We start from the raw sequence: 18,244 nt of genomic DNA on the forward strand, positions 1-18,244 counted from the left end.
CTCGTGTGGGTTTTGGTATTGTCATCCCGTACAGGCACGTCAAACGTTCGCAGGCATCTGTGGGCTATGTGGACGCTGTACAGTGCCGTTCTTGTGCCGAAAATGACTCTTGTGTACAAGTACATTGCACCGGACCTGAGCACAGAGCATTGGCTGGGAACGAACGCCTTGAAAGTGACGACGGCAGCCACTGCTGTCATCTATGTGCTGCTTGTGCATGCCGCAGTCAACCACTCTAAACACATGCGACATGCCTTAGAGCGACTCCTGGTCGGCGTGGCTTTCGATCTGTTCGACGACTCGGAGTTCCTGGACCTGATGTTCAGCGAGCAGCGTCGAGGAATGGATGGACTGGAACACTCGATCGACGGCAGCCTGGCCTGGGTCATTCCTGTTATGGGCGCGATGAGTTTCCTCCTGCCTCTGGTGGCTTTGGTGGCCATGGAGTCACCCAGTGAGAGCCACAACACATACCATGCAGGGAAGTTGGCCTATCTGGCTCTGAGCTCCGTGTTCAACGTGGGTTTCTTTCTGCCGCGACTGCTGCTCTGGACGAGAGGGGACACTGAAGTGGGTATTTACATGGCTAAGAACGTCATCTTTCTCCTGCTCAACGGTTACGAAATATTCTTGACCTGGACCGAGGAGACGCGGCATCATGTACGAGCAGCTGGATTGGAATCTGCGTTTCATCTCTTCATCCCCAGGGCAGCGAGCAGCAATGGACACAGCCATGATGATGTCAATGATAGTGAGGATGGCGGGTGCTCACCCTGACTGTCTGACACTGATCAAATTCAGCCGTCCCGTAGTAACCTAGCAACTTACAGCATGTGTCATATTTTCAGTTTTAACTGACACTGGGACTAGATGCTCATTGACGACTAACTGCCTGTCCTAATAGACCCTCCGCATGTTCTCAGGTATTCTCCTACTCTTGACCTGTTCTAATGGACTCTCTGCATTTCCTAGTGGACCCTTCGCATGTTCTCAGGTATTCTCCTACTCTTGACCTGTTCTAGTGGACTCTCTGCCTGTTCTAGAGGACTCTCTGCATATTCCTGTGGACGCTCTGCATATTCTAGTAAACTCACTGCACCATGTGGCATGTTCCAGTGCAATTCCTGCCTGATCTAGTATACTGCCTGTCTGTCTTAGTGGACTCACTCAATGTCCTAGGGGACTCTCTGCATTTTTTAGAGGACGTTCTGTGTGTGCCAGTGAACTCACTGCATCATGCAGCATGTTCCAGTTGACTCTCTGCCTTTCTAGTATACTGTATGGCTGTCTTAGTAGACTCTCTGCATGTTCTCCTGTACTCTCATACTTTTGGCCTGTTCTAGTGGATTCTCTGCTGTTCTAGAGGACTCTGCATTTTCTAGTGGACTCTCCACATGTTCTAGTTTTAGTGGACTCTCTGCATGTTATAGTGAACTCACTGCATGTTGCAGTGGCCTCTCTGCCGGATCTAGTGGACTATCTGCCTGTTCAAGGAGACTCTTCGATTTCTTGTTATTGGGCAACCTGCTCCGCGAAATAAAATAAACAACAACAACAACTACAACAACTCTCTGCATGCTCTAGTGGACTCTCTGCATATTCTGCAGGAGCATATGCATGTTCTGCCTATTTCCACGGTCTATGTCTGTCTTGCTGTTTGTCGAGTCTCTCTCTCTCTCTCTCTGTATGTCTCTCTCTCTCTCTCTCTCTCTCTTTCTATCTACGGTATCTCTCTCTCTCTCTCTCTCTCTCTCTCTCTCTCTCTCTCTCTCTCTCTCTCTCTCTCTCTCTCTCTCTCTCTCTCTCTCTCTCTCTCTCTCTCTCTCTCTCTCTCTCTCGCTGTCTCTGTCTCTCTGTGTGTCTCTCTCTGTCTGTCTGTCTCTCGCTCTGTGTGTGTGTGTGTGTGTGTGTCTCTCTCTCTCTCTCTCTCTCTCTCTCTCTCTCTCTCTCTCTCTCTCTCTCTCTCTCTCTCTCTCTCTCTCTCTCTCTCTCTCTCTCTCTCTCTCTCTCTCTCTCTCTCTCTCTCTCTCTCTCTCTCTCTCTCTCTCTCTCACGTAGACACCAGAGTTATCAGCCAGTGAAGCCAGTGAAACTTGAAAACGCCGAAGAGTTGAACGACCACAAGCGCAGACAGTAGCTACGGTCATGTGCTTAGCTTAGAATATTTGAGCATGACATATTCATGGGTACATCATACTTGCTGGAGAGGTACCACACGATTAGCGTAGACTCAAGGCACAAAGAGCCTTAGTTCTCCCACTTGTTTACACGCAGAATGGCATGCGCTCTATTTCTTTTCCGGCGGCTGGCAGATGGAACTCTCTTCCAGCTGACATGACTGTCGACAGGCCCACTCATGCAAAGGCGAACGGTCACGCCTCTGCCCGTGTCAGCAGAGCCGGCGGCAATAAGCTGCAAAGGGGCTCCCGACCTTGCGGCGAATGTAGGAGGCGGCTGCAGCCCCTAACGCACGTGACTGCCCATCGCAGCAGGCAAAATGAAACCCGGGTGCGTAACTCACCCATCACAGCAGAATATACCAAGAATATACTAGTACTTTATTACTAGTAGTACTACTACTACTAGTACTACTACTACTGAGTACTATTAGAGAGGTTCTGCACAACGAAAATTCGAATGAAGTTTCGCGACAGGCCTTGCGAAAATGTGTACGAATTTTCGCACGAACTTTGTGTTCTGCACATTTTCGTAGTTTGCACGCGCCAAGTGCACGTACGACATGACCCAATCTCACGAAACTTCCTACGAAAGTTCATTTCGCGTTCCCTGCAAGTTTCGCGTCCAAAGTTGCGAAAGTTCGTGCGAAGTTTCTCACTTCGTGACGTAGAGCGAAAGTTCGTACACATTTTCGTTTTGCAGAACCTCTCTATTACTACTACTACTACTACTCAAGGCTTCAGTCCATATCCTCCGTGTTCCATGGGGTGCATACATGAGTACTGGTCACAGGTGTGATACAGTCATTACATGCACAGCACTATTTAAAAAACAAAAATAAACTCAAAAGTATCATCAATGGCGATCTTTGAATTTAAAAAAAATACACTCAATCTCAAATCTATCACAAACATTGTACTGTGCACACATGTAGCAATACAGACGGCACGCACATACACACGAGAGCACACACACACACACACGCACACACACACACACGCACACACACACACACACACGCACACACACACACACACACACACACACCAGCGGTTCGTACGAGAACACACTTCAAACCCAAGTGCCGTCACCAAGGGGTTTCTTGGTGCTTTCCTGCCAGTTTTCGTGTTGATGTGAAACCTTCCTCCCCGAATCGTGTTGAAAGTCGCTGTGCGGACACTGTTCGCAGGCACAACGCCGTGGTGCGAATCCACACCGAGTGCCTTGGTGCGTCATACTCTCACGCGAACAGTAACTGCTTCTCCCGCACACATACACACACACACACACACACACCCACTGCGTGCATGTATCTTCTGGCGTAAAGTCTCTCTCGCGCCCTGGCACTTGGCAGCGCAGCAACGCTTTTAGCCTTTAGATGTCTCGCAACTCCGCTTCAGCTTCGCTCCCGCTCCCTCGCCGCTGCTCTTATCTTTTGCGATGGGTGCGTAGATCTAGAATGACGAATGGCACTAGCATGCGTCCTACATCCTATGAGTATGAGTATGAACAGGACACGAAGTCACACATTTTTTTGCCTTGACCGCTACGACGCGCGCTGCATTGCGTCTTCCACTACATGACTGTATCTAGTCTAGAGGAGATCCTACGCGTCCGTTGCCCCTGCCGCCGTACAGGTGAACAACTGCATCATGTGGCGTGTGAGGACGAGAGACAAGAAGACTTAGTGTTACAACATCAACTCAGTGCAGAAACTGAGCGTTGACAAGATTCAGTCCAAGTTCTGTTCTGCTTTCCAGCAGACTGTTTTGTAGTGTTTTGTCCTATGTTTGTTGCAAAGAGGTTAGAGCGAGAATGCACTGAGCTCCGGCGGTCCCTTCCCCGTATGATATTCCTGCTGACGACGGTAACGTTAGCTTGAATTACTTCCCTCGAAATTATTCGTCCCGAGAGCCCATCAAGTAAAACTGTTGAGCAGCTACCACCGTGCCGGGTCGGCCATAGCTCTGAGCTCGCTTGTCCACAACGAGCCGTTGCGGGTCGGTTGTAGATGTAGATGTTCGGCTTTCGTTTTAGGCGACCGGCATTTTCACTGACAAGGCTTCCTACCAAAAAATAAGACTCGTTCAAAGTCCTCGTTGTTCGGGATTCCGTGTGATAGCCACCCACTTCGGCGATGGCTGCACTACTTGAGCCTGTTTTCAGGGAGAGAGCTGTTGATATCGGGCCACTGCCGGTCTACGCCAAAGTGAAGAAGTCCCCTAAGCTACCTGTGGAGAAGTCGGACATCGACAGTGTCAGTAGCGGTAGCAGCGGTGGAAGGAAAAACAGCCCGTCGAACTCCGGTGAGTTACCTTGCAACCTCTTATACTTTAGATTGGTGAGCCAACGGGGTCTGATACAGACTGTCAGTGGGCTTCAGCGAGTGCGTCTGCTGCCTTTTCAGGCTTTTTGTCATGACATTTGTCTGTTGACACGTAGTCGTAGGGTTTGATTGATTGTAAGGGCGTGACATCATTGTCTTTGAGCAGGACTGATTTGGATGTGTGTACTGCACATCATCGACATGTCTTGTGAGTAGCAAGTGTTACTCACTGAACTACATGTACTTGTACGACATTCACGGTACCGGTGGGCTTCATTAGAGAGTCTTGATGGCCGTGTAAGTGCTGAGGTCAGGTTCAGGGCTGAAGGTCAAACTTACACTTACAGCCACATGCACATAATAATTATACTCTTATGAACCAACCTGAACGTCCTCCGCCGAGTCTGCTATGTACACTCATATCTGTGTGATGCTATGTACACTCATATCTGTGTGATGCTATGTACACTCATATCTGTGTGATGCTATGTACACTCATATCTGTGTGATGCTATGTACACTCATATCTGTGTGATGCTATGTACACTCATATCTGTGTGATGCTATGTACACTCATATCTGTGTGATGCTATGTACACTCATATCTGTGTGAGCGGGACCTCAAAGTACTGTACCCTGTAGGTGAGTTCTGGTGGAAGTAGTTCTACACTTTTTACGCGAATTGTGTGGAAATAATGACATCACAGTGATGACATCACAGTGATGCCAGATATCTGGCCCTTCCACACGGACATGGGCCAGTACTGTACTGTGCAAGCAAACCTGCCCTTGCGGACATCTGAGAAACGCACACCTCCAAAGTGAGGACGTAACAACGTACATTATTGTATGGTGAATGATGGGTGGAACTGAGAATTGAGGACACCTGCAAATTGAGGACATTTGGCCTCAGTCCCTTGCGTGTAACAGTATAGACTTGATTGATTGGAGAATTCGTCGAATGATGTTCAAACCAGAGGTTATAAAGCAAAAGAAAGGTGAGAACCGCAGGAGTGAGAATAGTAGGAACACAAGGTGTTACCATAAGACAAGCAAGAAGTGTCAAGGTAAAACTATTACACTCTCCCGGCCCCATAGGAAGCCCAAGGTTCTATTAGATAACACAATCCAGTTAGGAGATGCAATTGTGGAAAGGGGAATATTAAATAATCACTCATGCACATGCATAACCACATTGAAGTGTAATCCAACTCAACTTCATCACTCTCACAAGGAGATGACGCAAAACTATATCAGTCTATAACATAATTATTAACTATCTCAGTAAGAGATGCATATGGCTCAGCCCAGTTAGATCAAGGCTGCTGTCGTTGTGAGGCTAGATAGTTCTGCAGCGGTTTAATATTCCGACCAGACTCATCACATAGGTTGCCAGCGGGCTCCCACGTGGCTTCGCTGCTGGGGTAACCCTTCCAATGCACCAGGAAGTGTTGCTCACCACTGCGGTGTCGGTGATTCAAAACGGCTTCGACAACATAGCGTGTGTGTCCATCTAGATCTGTGAAGGGCGGAGGCGGGGGTTGGTGTCTTCCAGGAATCGTGTTCTCTTCGTAGCGTTTAAGAGCAGTGACATTAAACACGGGATGGCAGCGAAGTTCACGGGGTAGTTCCAAGCGAAAAGCATTCGCTCCAATCTTAGCCTGGATACGATACGGACCAAACCACTTGGGTTGCAACTTCCGAGAGGGCTGGCCACGAGCTTCCGGGGTCAGTAGAAAGTCTCTGTAGACAAGAACGCTATCACCAACCTTCAAATCACTGGGCGTTCTCGTCTGGTCTGCGTATAGAGCTTGCCTTGCCTGGGCGTCGAGCATAGCATCTCGAGCTATCCTTAGTGCGGCTTCCTGCTCATGAAGCCAATCGACCGAATCACTCCTTTCCCCTCCCGTAAGAATGAATTCGGGCGGGGACTTAGGGTCAAACCCATAGTTCAGATAGAACGGTGTATTAGCTACAGATGACTGTTGTGAACTATTTATTGCAAACTCGCAGAGTGGTAGAAGCGAATCCCAATTGTCCTGTCTCAAGTTCACAAATGCTCTTAGAACATCTCCCACTTGCCGGTTAACTCTCTCTGTCAAACCATCCGTTTGAGGGTGGTTAGCAGTGCTGAATGCCAATTTAGTTCCTAGCTGAGAGAATACTTCTTTGAAAAAAGCTGCAGTGAATCGTGGATCGCGATCGGAAACAATGGTTGAGCTCAGCCCGTGCAGACGAAACACGTTTTGAATGTACAGTTGAGCGCTGCCCTTAGCATCAATCTTCGAGTTTGTTGGAACAAGATGTACGCATTTCGTAAGTCGGTCCACAAAGGTGTAAATTGCGTCGAAGCCACGAGAAGTAAGGGGCAATCCAACAATAAAATCCATTGAGATATCCTGCCAAGGACTATTAGGTATTGGAAGTGACTGGAGAAGCCCTGTTCGTGGCTGACCTCCCTTCGTTCGCTGGCAGAGATCACAGGTTTTGACAAATCTCTTGATATCGAGACCCATTCGGGGCCAGTAGAAAAAACGTGCTAGGCGGAAGTACGTTCGATCACGACCCGGGTGGCCAGCCGTTGCACACTCATGGTGTTCTTGAATGAGCTTTAACCGGACACCGCACTGTGGTATGCACAACCGGTTATTGGGGGATGCCTTGAGGTACAAGCGATCAGTGGATTCGTCCCAATAATAGCGATCATGCAAATTATCTCGGAGAGAATGCTTCAATCTTTCTATGATGGGAGTTAGCTCTTTGTCTCTCTGGTAGGCATCTGATATTGTATTGGACACGTCATCATTCATTGCTAAAGCATACTCAATAGCATTCAAACGTGGTACTACATTCTCCACGAGGTTACTCTCATGGAGATCTGGGCGACGCGAAAGGGGATCTGCAGGGTTCTCTCTGCCGGGTCTGTGACGGACTGTGTAGTTATAGTCAGCTAGGAATTCAACCCATCGCGCCTCTCTCTTTGTAATGCTTGGTTTTGTTTTCAGATAAACTACCGCCATGTTGTCTGTAATGACCTCAAAGTGTTGAAAGAGGTAGATGCGCCAGGTCTTTAGCGCAAACACTACGGCCAATGTTTCTCTTTCTGTAGCTGTATAATTCTGTTCCGCAGCAGACAATTTTCGGCTAGCATAAGCCACTGGATGCCAGGCATCTTCCTCTAGTTCTTGGAGAAGAACACATCCCAAGGCGAAATCGCTTGCATCTGTTACCACTCTGAATGGTCGGTTCACATCAGCCAGCCGAAATAGGGGCGCATTCAACAAGGCATGCTTTAGCGATTCAAAGGCATGTTGCCGAGAGCTGTTCCACTCGAATCGTGCATGTTTTCCCGTTATCTCCTCTAAGTTCTTAGAGAGCGATGAGTATTGATCTATGAATCGCCTAAAATAATTCGTAAATCCAAGAAATTGCCTCACCTCTGTGACGGAAGTCGGAGCGGGCCAGACCTTTACTGCGGCAATCTTGTCTGGGTCAGGGGCGATGTGCAGTCCATCGATGCAATGTCCCAGGAACCGCACACTCTCCACGCCAAATTCACATTTTGACCGTTTGCAAAATAACTGGTTGTCCCGGAGCACGCTCAATACCGACCGGACATGCTGCATATGCTCCGACCACGTTTTGCTGAAGATGAGTATGTCATCTAGGAACACGACTACGAACTCCCTCAGATATGGTTGAAGAATCGTATTCATCATGGATTGAAATGTTGCCGGTGCATTGGTGAGACCAAATCCCATGACCCTAAATTGGTAATGCCCAAAGGGAGTGTTAATCGCCGTTTTGGGCACGTCCTCAGCTTGAATGCGAATCTGATTATACCCTGATCGGAGGTCTAGTTTCGTGAAGTACCTAGCGCCCTGTACGGTATCGAATAAATCATCCACATTGGGCAAGCACGCCTTGTTCTTAACAGTTATCTTGTTTAGCTCCCTCCAATCGCAGACCATGCGTAACGAACCATCAGCTTTCTTGACAAAAAACACCGGTGCACCAAAGGGGGACTTACTTGGTTCTACGAAACCCTTTTTCAAGAGTTCTGTGAGCTGTTTCTTCAATTCCTCCATTTCTGGCCTGGGCAGGCGATAGGCAGGTCGCGATGGGGGTGATGAGCCTTCCTCCAGGCGGATTTCGTGGTCTACAGACCTCTCTGGTGGGAGTCTAGCTGGCAGATCATCCGGGAAAAGATCGTCATAGTCACGGAACATGGCCTTGAGATCTGGGTGCTCGTTCTGAGTGGATTTGTCGGGAGGTTCCTTGCCAATGCCGTCTTCTACGCTGACCCACGCCAGAACACCTTCGTCTCCACTCCTAAGGGCATGCCTAGCCTGACGACCAGATATGAACATCGCCTCCACAGGAGCGGTCGGTTCGCTTTGACTGGGCGACGCACAAGGCAAACCATTCGAGTTCAACCTGACTTCATTCGTCCGGAAGTTTATGTCTGGATTGTTACGCGTTAACCAAGGTTTCCCCAATATAGCGTCATAGCGATGAAGGGGGAACACCGTGAAGGTTTGGTTATCGCTGAAGTCGCCTACGATAACCTTCAATTCATGGGTCGTCTCCATGGGAAACGAGCTTGATGCTCCATCAGCCAGCGTGACATTCAGGTTTTCCGAGCCAATTTCGGTTGGCAGGTTAACTCTCCCGGCAAACTGTTCGGCAATGAAATCATGGGTCGAGCCCGAATCTATTAACATAAGCGCGCGACGACCGTTGATTTTGCCTTCTACACGCAGGAGCTCATGTTCCGTTTCCACATTGACGCTGGTAACCTGGGCCTCAATAGTTGGTGTAACATCTCGCTTGAAATTGGCTTCGGAGCATTCAGCATCATCGTCAACATCCTCCACAGCGAGGCTACTGAATCGGTTACGGGTAGAGACGGAGCACACACTACACGCAGGTGATGCCTTTTCTTGCTGCGTCAGTAATCGCATCGGCCTTACTGACGTCCACCGTTTGGGTGATCTCGATGCTGCGGGCAATTCTGGGCCATATGGCCTGGTCGACGACATGCGAAGCAGCCCCCCTGGGCTCGTAATGTCTCACGTTCCTCGGGGCTTAGTTTTGTTAGCTTTTTGCTACCTGATGGTGGTGCGAATCCCGGCGCGGTCGCCAGTGGTGGTCTGCGCTGAAATCGGCTGTCTGAGGCGACTGCTAGCGCTGACTGAACGGCGGCTGACAGTGTAGTGGGGTGTTCCTTCACTACCAAGGTCCGCATGTTACCGTGCAGGCCGTTGACAAATAGCAAGGCTCTGGAGAGTTCGTCAAGTTCCGGCACCTGTAAACTTAGCCGAGAAAACTCCGTTACGTACGATTCAATTGACCCACGCTGTTGGATAGAGAACATATCCAACCGCACTCTTTCCCCATCATAGTGCGGGCCATACACTCGCGCTAGGGCGCTTTTCAAAGAATGCCAATCCGAAAATTGCTCACCTGCTTCCAGGGAAGAAATTAGCCAAAGACGCGCATTCCCAGCGAGGTAGCTAGCCGCAAAGTTAACTTGGCTCTCCGGGTCACCTTGAGGTGAGCACTTCAAGGCTAACTCGACCGTAAATACCCATTCTTTGAACTCGGAAGGGTTGCCATGGAAAACATTCGGTTCTCTGGTAACGCGTTTGACGCTCGGGCTTGTCTGGGAGAGAGAACGCGATCGACACGGGGCTAGATCCGGAGGACTTGAGCTTGATGTAGCAGGTAATTGATGTCGTCCAACTGTAGCAGCCACGTTGTCCCGAGCGCGGCGGATCTCACGGAAAGCGGCGTATAGCAGAGCAGTAGCGGCCAGGAGCACAAGGCACGTCAAAGGGCAAACGATGATCTCAACCATCCTCAAGCTACCAGTGTAACAGTATAGACTTGATTGATTGGAGAATTCGTCGAATGATGTTCAAACCAGAGGTTATAAAGCAAAAGAAAGGTGAGAACCGCAGGAGTGAGAATAGTAGGAACACAAGGTGTTACCATAAGACAAGCAAGAAATGTCAAGGTAAAACTATTACATTGCGTGTCCGTAATTGTAACATTCAACTTTATGAACAGTATGTCCGTCCAGTGACTGATTGAAAGAGGTTACGCTGTTTCTCTCTCCTTTGGAGAGAATTGTATATTATTATGGAGGAGAGGAAAAAGTATTCCAAGCAAACATAATTGCAGATGTATATACCGGTATTAGCGGCTGGGCACCAGCGTCAAGACCGGACTAAAAATCCACTGGTTCTTTTTCAAAAGAACAATTGAATGTAAAAAAAATAGGGCTGAAACGAACCCCAATAGAGGCGAACGAAATATTCTGACGAACTGTACGCTTCGTTTGACGAACTCACGAACTAAATAAAGCCCCCGGAAATGTCCACACAAATACTCCATTACCGTAAAGTACCGCCAGAGCGCCCCGTCTCGCGAGAGCGCCCCACCTTGATTTTACAGCCAGGGAAAGGAAAATTGTATGGCAGAGTGCAACGAAGTGTGTACCACGTGAGAATCTTAGGTGTACTAAGGTCACACTTGGCAGGTTTTTGTGTGGAGCTTGTGTCTATTCGAAGGTACGGATTGACTGCAAAACGTGCAATATGTGTACAAGGTTCATGTCGTATGACCTACAGACAGCAGACCACCTCCACAATACGACCACGAAAGGATGAGATGGTGGGGCGCTCTGGCGGTACGTTACGGTACATCCGTAAAACCAAGAATTGGACAATATGCAATCACTTTCTTTTTTGAATAGCTGCTGTTACCTATAATGGGGACCTGGGGCCCGATGGTGGCAGGGTGGCTGGCTGAGCTCTGCACGGTATACATGTACATTGTTATTTGCAGTAACAGTTACAAGCATGTGACTGAACGTACCTACGCGTGCATCGACGAACGTTTGACACCTTGAAGTAGCGAATCGAATTCTCTTCAACTCCCATTTGGAGTGAACCTAGTCGAACGTTCTAAAATTCGTTTCACCCCTAGTAAAACAAAGAGTATCTTTCAAGTGCCAAGCAGGTCCGGTGTATGTACTGGTATGGCGGGTACAGCCATGGCGTGCGAACTATTTAAGTTTTCACCAATTCCAGCGTTCATGGACTGTCCAGCATGAAGAGCTGAGATGCAAATGCCAAATTTGAGAATATTTGATTTCCAGCTCAGTGTCATCAAAAGGCCGAGAGGCACCACCAGGCAAATTTTCACATTCGAAATCTGGAACCCAAATTTGGATTAAGATACCAACCGCACATAAAATGAATACTTTTTTGCCATTATCCGAAAAGTGATGAAATGGATTTAGCGCGTTTTGCATCCGAGCTCTTCATTTATCATTAAAAAATCCAGCAGCATCCATGCAACTTCCAGGACTCCACAGGCCATGCATGGTCAGGATGTCAACTACGCGCCGGCCTTGAGTTGCATTTCCCCTAGCACAACCCTACATGTCCGATGCTTGAAAGCATTACAACAATTCTATTGGTAGAGGATAGTAATGCAATAACACTACACAGGGAACAACTCAAACAATGGCTTGTTTGCTTCTTGATCTTTCTTCTTTTCTTTTAGATCGTGGCACTTCTTCTCCTGAGAGAAGCTCACCATTAGCTGGACAGCCTGTGGTAATGGAGGGAACACGGGTCGAGGTATCCTCAACATGCGAGCTTCAGCGAGCACAGCGGCTGCCAACCAGGACTACTGTGGTCACGCTGGCAAAGGGTGAGCAGGCTTCGTCGTCGTTCCGATACTACAACTACAGCGTAGGAAAGAGCAAGACGTCTGACAAGCGAGCGTCTCGCTGCAATGCGGACACTAGATCGGAGACAACGTCGAGTTCTGATGTATTCGTGTCACCGGATTCCACACTTGATCCCAACGGCAGCACCAAAACCTCACCACAAGCCAAGCGGATAGACACGAGTAGCAGCAGCAGAGGGCGAGAAGTCACCGAAGCAGTGCTCAGCGTCACCTACGATGATGTCGTCGACGTGAACGATTGCGAGGAACCGGACTATGAGGATGTGGATCCAAGATCGCCGTCCAGTGTGCCTGCTTCCCGACAGTGCGTTCGGCAATGTGAAGGATCACTGCGCCGTAAGCAACAACAACAACACCAACAACAACACCAACAACCACAGTCCACCAGTACCTTGAATGTCGGCAGGAAGTCTTCTTCATCGCTTGCCAATGTAACCAGAATTCCGTCGTCAAACACACCCAGCATCACTATACACAGTGGACGGCAGCAGCAACCAGTGCTCCCAGTGACCAGTGTTAGAAGCACTGGCAAGTCTGGACGGCAGCAGCAACCATTGGTCTCGGTGACCAGTGTTAGAAGCACTGGCAAGTCTCCACGCCGTTGGTTTCCATTCCGAAAGCGGACACGCGCACAGCGACCCAAACAGCCATCGACTACAGTTACAGCGAGAGCATCTGCAGTGCCTTCGGGAAACGAGCCCTTGGATGCTAATTCCTACGAGAGCAATTGCTTGGCTAGAAAGCGTACCGATGGTAATCGCGTTTCCATCCGCTCCACAGCTCATTCAGAGACGTACTGTTGCAGTCGGGCCCGGCTTGAGTGGTTCCCGTGTCTACACCGCACCGGTGAGCAATCTTGCTCCGCGGGTAACGCCGAGTGCAGTCTGTGTAGCAATGCTAGCAGTGACTTGATTACCGCTGCACGTCTGGAGTTGAAGGATGTGCCAGGCGCTCAGACTGCCCCTGCAGCTGAACCCCAACAGTCATCGCACCAAAAGAAGCAGCAGCAGCAGCAGCAGATTGACCCTAGGCCAATGCCCACTTCGATTAAAGTGCGGCAGCTGAAACGCACGACGACTGGCAGTAAATCAACAACCGGTGAGCGCTCACTACAAGCATCTGATTCTCACCTCACCACCACAGTGTGCAGCAAGGGGAATCACAGTGAACCAGTGAATACATCCATGGACAGCTCATCACCCCGTCATGTACATCTGCAACATGCACGCACCGTGCAGAGCGGAACATGTGCAGATGAAGACATGAGTCGTGTCAATCCCCTTCGCATGTCCGACCTGGGCAATGGCGAGTTTCTTATCGGCGGCTTTGGCTCGGTTGAAGAATATTTGACTTCCACTAGAGGCAATGATAAAGAGAAGAGTGTAATTGCAAAACCAAAAGCCATGGCGCCTAATCCACCACCGGACGTACTGGTCACCGAACCCGATGATGCACATGATGTGTTGAGCGTCTGCTGTCCGCAGAGCTCTGATGGCTACTTGCTGCCGGTAGCAACCAGTACACCACTGCCGCCGCGGAGAAAACACCAGGGGAGCACAGTGGTGGCCGGACGTACAGCCCAACATTCACATCAGCCCTGCGCTACTGCTTCCCAGAGCCAGCACCAGCAGCAGCAGCAGCAGCAGCAGCAGCAACAACAGCAGCAACAGCAGCAGGCTGCAAGACGACTGAATGCCGTTCGAAAACTCTCGGCAACCGCCAGCACACTGAGTAGCAGCGGTAGCCAGAGTTCTCTCTCCCGACCCAGGCCCCCCAAGCCGAAACGCACCCGACCACTCTTCGTGGACACAAAGAACTTTGCCCAAGCCAGACAATCAACCCTGGACACGACTGCCAAGGCATCACGCAAGAACAAGAAGACGAAGGTCAGCAATGTTCCGTCCATGGAGATGCATTATGACTCGTGCCCGTTGATTCGAAGTGATAATCTACGACGGCATCCTCTAGTCTCCCACACACCATCTCTCCTCTCTGGTCCATACGATGATGTCATAATTCCTCAGGATCCTAATCCAACAGTCAATGGAGATCCGAATAGCAAGGAGGTGAAGCAGGAAATCATATTCGCAAGGAGGCAACACTCTCACTGTGGCCTTGCCTCGCAGAAATCTGACTCTTGCCCGACACACCGACATACGCTATTCCCATCGGCAAGGGCAACGTCGCGGCAGAAGATCTCGCCACTGCCGCAGCCGTTGGAGGATCGCGTTCACGGTAAAATCCTGGGCACGAGTCCAGAGAATTCATCTCATCGTGCAAGTGCACAGAGAATGTGTGCTCGGCAAGCTGGCGGAGCTGCTGACCAGGCAGACAGCACGACCACTGGGCCGCTTGTATCCAAGCCTTCGCACAAGCAGGCCACCCGCAGCAGTTCCTTTCTGAATGCATGCGTACAGGAAGCAGCCATGCCGGGACCGACCACCTCGGGACGTCAGCCGCTGAAACCTCACAAGTCGAATAGCCAGCGACGCAGCGGCAAGGCGGTGTCGTTTTCCATGCCAAAGACGGTCGTTTCTCGGAAACATTCCGGACGTCTGCAGCAAAGTGCCCGCGTCAAACAAGAACATGGCTCTCCATTCTGGGGCACTCCCATGGAGGACCTGAAACATCGCGATCGACGCCCGTCAGCCATGAAAACATCACTGGTCGTGACTCTACGGTGCACCAGCGACGACAGGAGCTTTCTCAGCGTTGTCGAAGGAGACATCGTCTTCACGGAGCTGGACCGCACCCAGGGCATGCGCGCACCGTTGTTCTGGGCGTTCTGTGCGCGTACCGAGCGCATGGGCTACATTCCGGCTGAGTTTGTGCGCGTCCTTTGCTAAACGTTACTGATGTGTGCACCCGAAATGCTCAGGGCAAGAATTTAGAATACTAGATTAGAAACATAGTAATGTTTACATTACGAACTGAGAAAATACACTTCAACAGTAAGGTACTCTAATTTCAGACTAATGGTCCTTGAGTGAGATACTCCCAGCAGCAGCAGCAGCAGCAGCACGCCTGGGTTGCGCCACCTTCCAACTATGATTTCCCTATTCAGTTCAAGTAGTTCAGTTCTCAAGATTGCACAACCGTCCCGGTGGTGACTGGTTTTGAGCGATACACCAATGGCCAAGGGTGAATCACCTCATCTTTAGCCAGACTCTAGCACAATGGACGATACACCAATGGCCATGGGTGGGATCACCCCATGATCTCTTGCCTGACTGTAGCACTGAGCGCGGCTACATGCTGGCAACGACAAGGTGTCATTGCTCCGCTCCTCGATGTACTTCTTCGATTGATTCGTTTTCGTTTGTTCGCGTGCAACAGTTTTTCCGCGTGATTGACGTCAATTATTTGATGACGTGATATTATTGTCATTCAGAGTACTTACATGTATGCCTGTTCTAGTACGCTGCTTCACCGCATGTAAATTGTAATGCCACTCTTACTCAAGTACAAGTAATATTGTTACTATGATTCTTAGCTAATGTCTAGTGGTCTTTGTTGTGTTGCATTGAGACCGACCATGCTCCAGTTTCTTCTCTATAATATTTGGCCAATGCCCGGCGGCTTGCTGCCACGATACTGTTCTTATCATATCCACTGCAGTACTCGTCCTCTTTGATATTGGCAATGTCCCGGCACAGTCTGTTCAGCGATAGTTGACATCCTTTTCATTATTCGACTGGCCATAATACTAGCCCTGCCGGATAGTGCCCGCAGACAAAATGGCGGACAAAATGGCAGAATTTGGCACTTGCTCTAGTGTGTTGTTCTGGTGTGTTGCATGCATGTTTGGTACACGACTCAGTTGTCTGAAGATTTCCATCTGCCATGAAACTATTAGTGACAACAAACCAGACACGTGGTACTCTGTGACTCGTGTGTTACTGCTCTGCTTCCGCATTGAGCACTCTATCGAACCGGAGGACTCCGCTCGCTGCATGTTTGGTATACATTGAACTCAGATGGTGAGCCAAGGAAAACACTTTGTAACATGGAAATTGTGGGCACAAGTAAATTATTAGTTATGAATTTCCATGGTGCACAGTTTGGTATGTACTTCAGTACTTCAAGTGGATAAAGAAATGGAGCGGATTTTTGGGGGAAATGCCTGCCATAAGGTTTGTATGATTCTGTCAAGTAGCTTCATTGTTTTTTTCAGCAGAAGCTGGGCGCTCGCCGCTCTCCTTGTTTTGTTGAAAATGCTGTTGGTTGACAGCATGTCACAAGGTACTACTTGTAGGTGGAGACCACCGTACATTCTAAAACTGACAGTGGCCAAAGAAATCCAACGCACGGGCCGAGAGTAGCGACAAGGCCCCTGCGGCCCTAAGACCTCGGATCAGTTTTGGGAACATGCAGGGAATGGAAAGAGAATGGAAACACGGTGCTACTTTATAATTCGACTCGAGGGTCGGATTTCTTTGCCCACGACTGTACATAATAATTATACATGTGCAGTACTATAATATTAGTAGTTTATCACTCTCTTAGTATTGACTCCCATTGATTTTCGCTATACCTGAGCAGTCAAATATTCCTGCATATTTCACTCCTTAGGGCTATATTGACTGCTTATATTTGAATGCTTAGTTATGGGTCGCGCAGTTGAACGGTACCTAGTGCAGCATTAGGGAGGTTTCGCTCTACGGAATTACGTATGAAAATAACGTATGAAATGCACGGAATTTTCATACGTAAAAATCAGAGCTGTTGGGTTTCGCCCTACGTGATTTCTCCACGACTGCTAAACATGCGTTGTTGCTTTACACGGCTGTTCAGCTGCGGCCATCTATCAAAATGGCGTCGAATTCACTGGAAAATCGCAAATTTGCACATTGCACGTTCGATTTATGAACTTGGTGTGTTTTCAGGTGGATCCTTTTGGAATCAAGTAGAATCAACTAGGTAACCCTATGTAAATTGGGTTTGTTAGACCTGACCAAACGCGAAGATCAAAGCAACAAAATAAAAATTGTAACAGAAGGAGGACGAAGAAGAGCAGGACTTAGTCACTATGGAGTAAGCTAGCCGAAAGAGAAGGATTATAGTGGATGCCGTTTTCCTCCATGCCTTAGCTACGGCCACGGAGTGGCCTGGACATGGGCAGCGTTCTTGATAGGCGTTGCGATCGCTTCGAGCCGTTTCATGGGCGCAGGAACGCTTCACTCTAATAAGAGTGGGAGTTGAATTCCGCATGGATGCGGCTCTCTGAGCCTTGCTCAACTAGCAAGCCAAGGCCACATGGAGTCGGGTTACAGCTGGCACGGCGTGCATCTCTAAAAGGTGCAGATTAGGGGTAACATGGCATTTGTTTCTCTTCACGATCTCGTCTTGAACGAGCTCATGAAATGTTCGATGTTGCTCAGTGCTAAGCCATCATCATTAATCTGCAGAAGACAATGGAAGTGAAGAAACAGTGCAAGACTGAATTTCTAGTTCGTGGTTTTGTCCCAGGAATATCTATTGGAGCTCGGAATACAGCAACCAGTGTAAAACTGATCCAACACGGCTTCTTACAGTTGGTATTACTGTAGTATCATTCCGCGGCAACGACATAAGAGCACCGCACAGTATTAGCTGTATGGATGAGCTACCTTGTAGTGATATGATGGGAGTGAGCAGGAGATTCAGCAACAAACTGTCGCCTGAAATTGTCAGTCTGATCATGCAATGCTGCCTGCGACTCCTGCTGGATTTAGTTGCCGGCACAACCTCCAAAATGCTGCTGGTGGCACACTGCTAATGGCCTTGCAGAACTAAGTTGCTGGGCCAGCCTTAAATGCATGGGGCTTTCTGCTAGGCTGCTTCCGCGTCGGCTATGCATTGCTGCAGCTTGGCATGTAGTGTGACCAATGCTGTGTGCTGCTCGTTGCTGTTGCCGTTGGATGCGGCTGGCGTTGTGCTTATCAAGCTGGCCGACCTCTGCCAGCATTGATGCAGCGTAAATCCAGGGATGGATCC

General features: G+C 49.2%; 1 protein-coding gene across 1 annotated transcript; it reads left to right on the forward strand.

Annotated features, from left to right (window-relative positions):
* The first annotated feature begins 3,577 nt into the window (after positions 1-3,577).
* LOC135819425 (uncharacterized) lies at positions 3,578-15,890 on the forward strand. The gene is made up of 2 exons (XM_065332635.1): positions 3,578-4,484; positions 12,080-15,890. The coding sequence occupies exons 1-2, from the start codon at positions 4,316-4,318 to the stop codon at positions 15,112-15,114; spliced, it is 3,204 nt and encodes a 1,067-aa protein (XP_065188707.1). The 5' UTR covers positions 3,578-4,315; the 3' UTR covers positions 15,115-15,890.
* Positions 15,891-18,244: the final 2,354 nt, after the last annotated feature.

Source organism: Sycon ciliatum, chromosome 6 (assembly GCF_964019385.1).
Source record: "Sycon ciliatum chromosome 6, ocSycCili1.1, whole genome shotgun sequence".
NCBI lineage: Eukaryota > Metazoa > Porifera > Calcarea > Leucosolenida > Sycettidae > Sycon > Sycon ciliatum.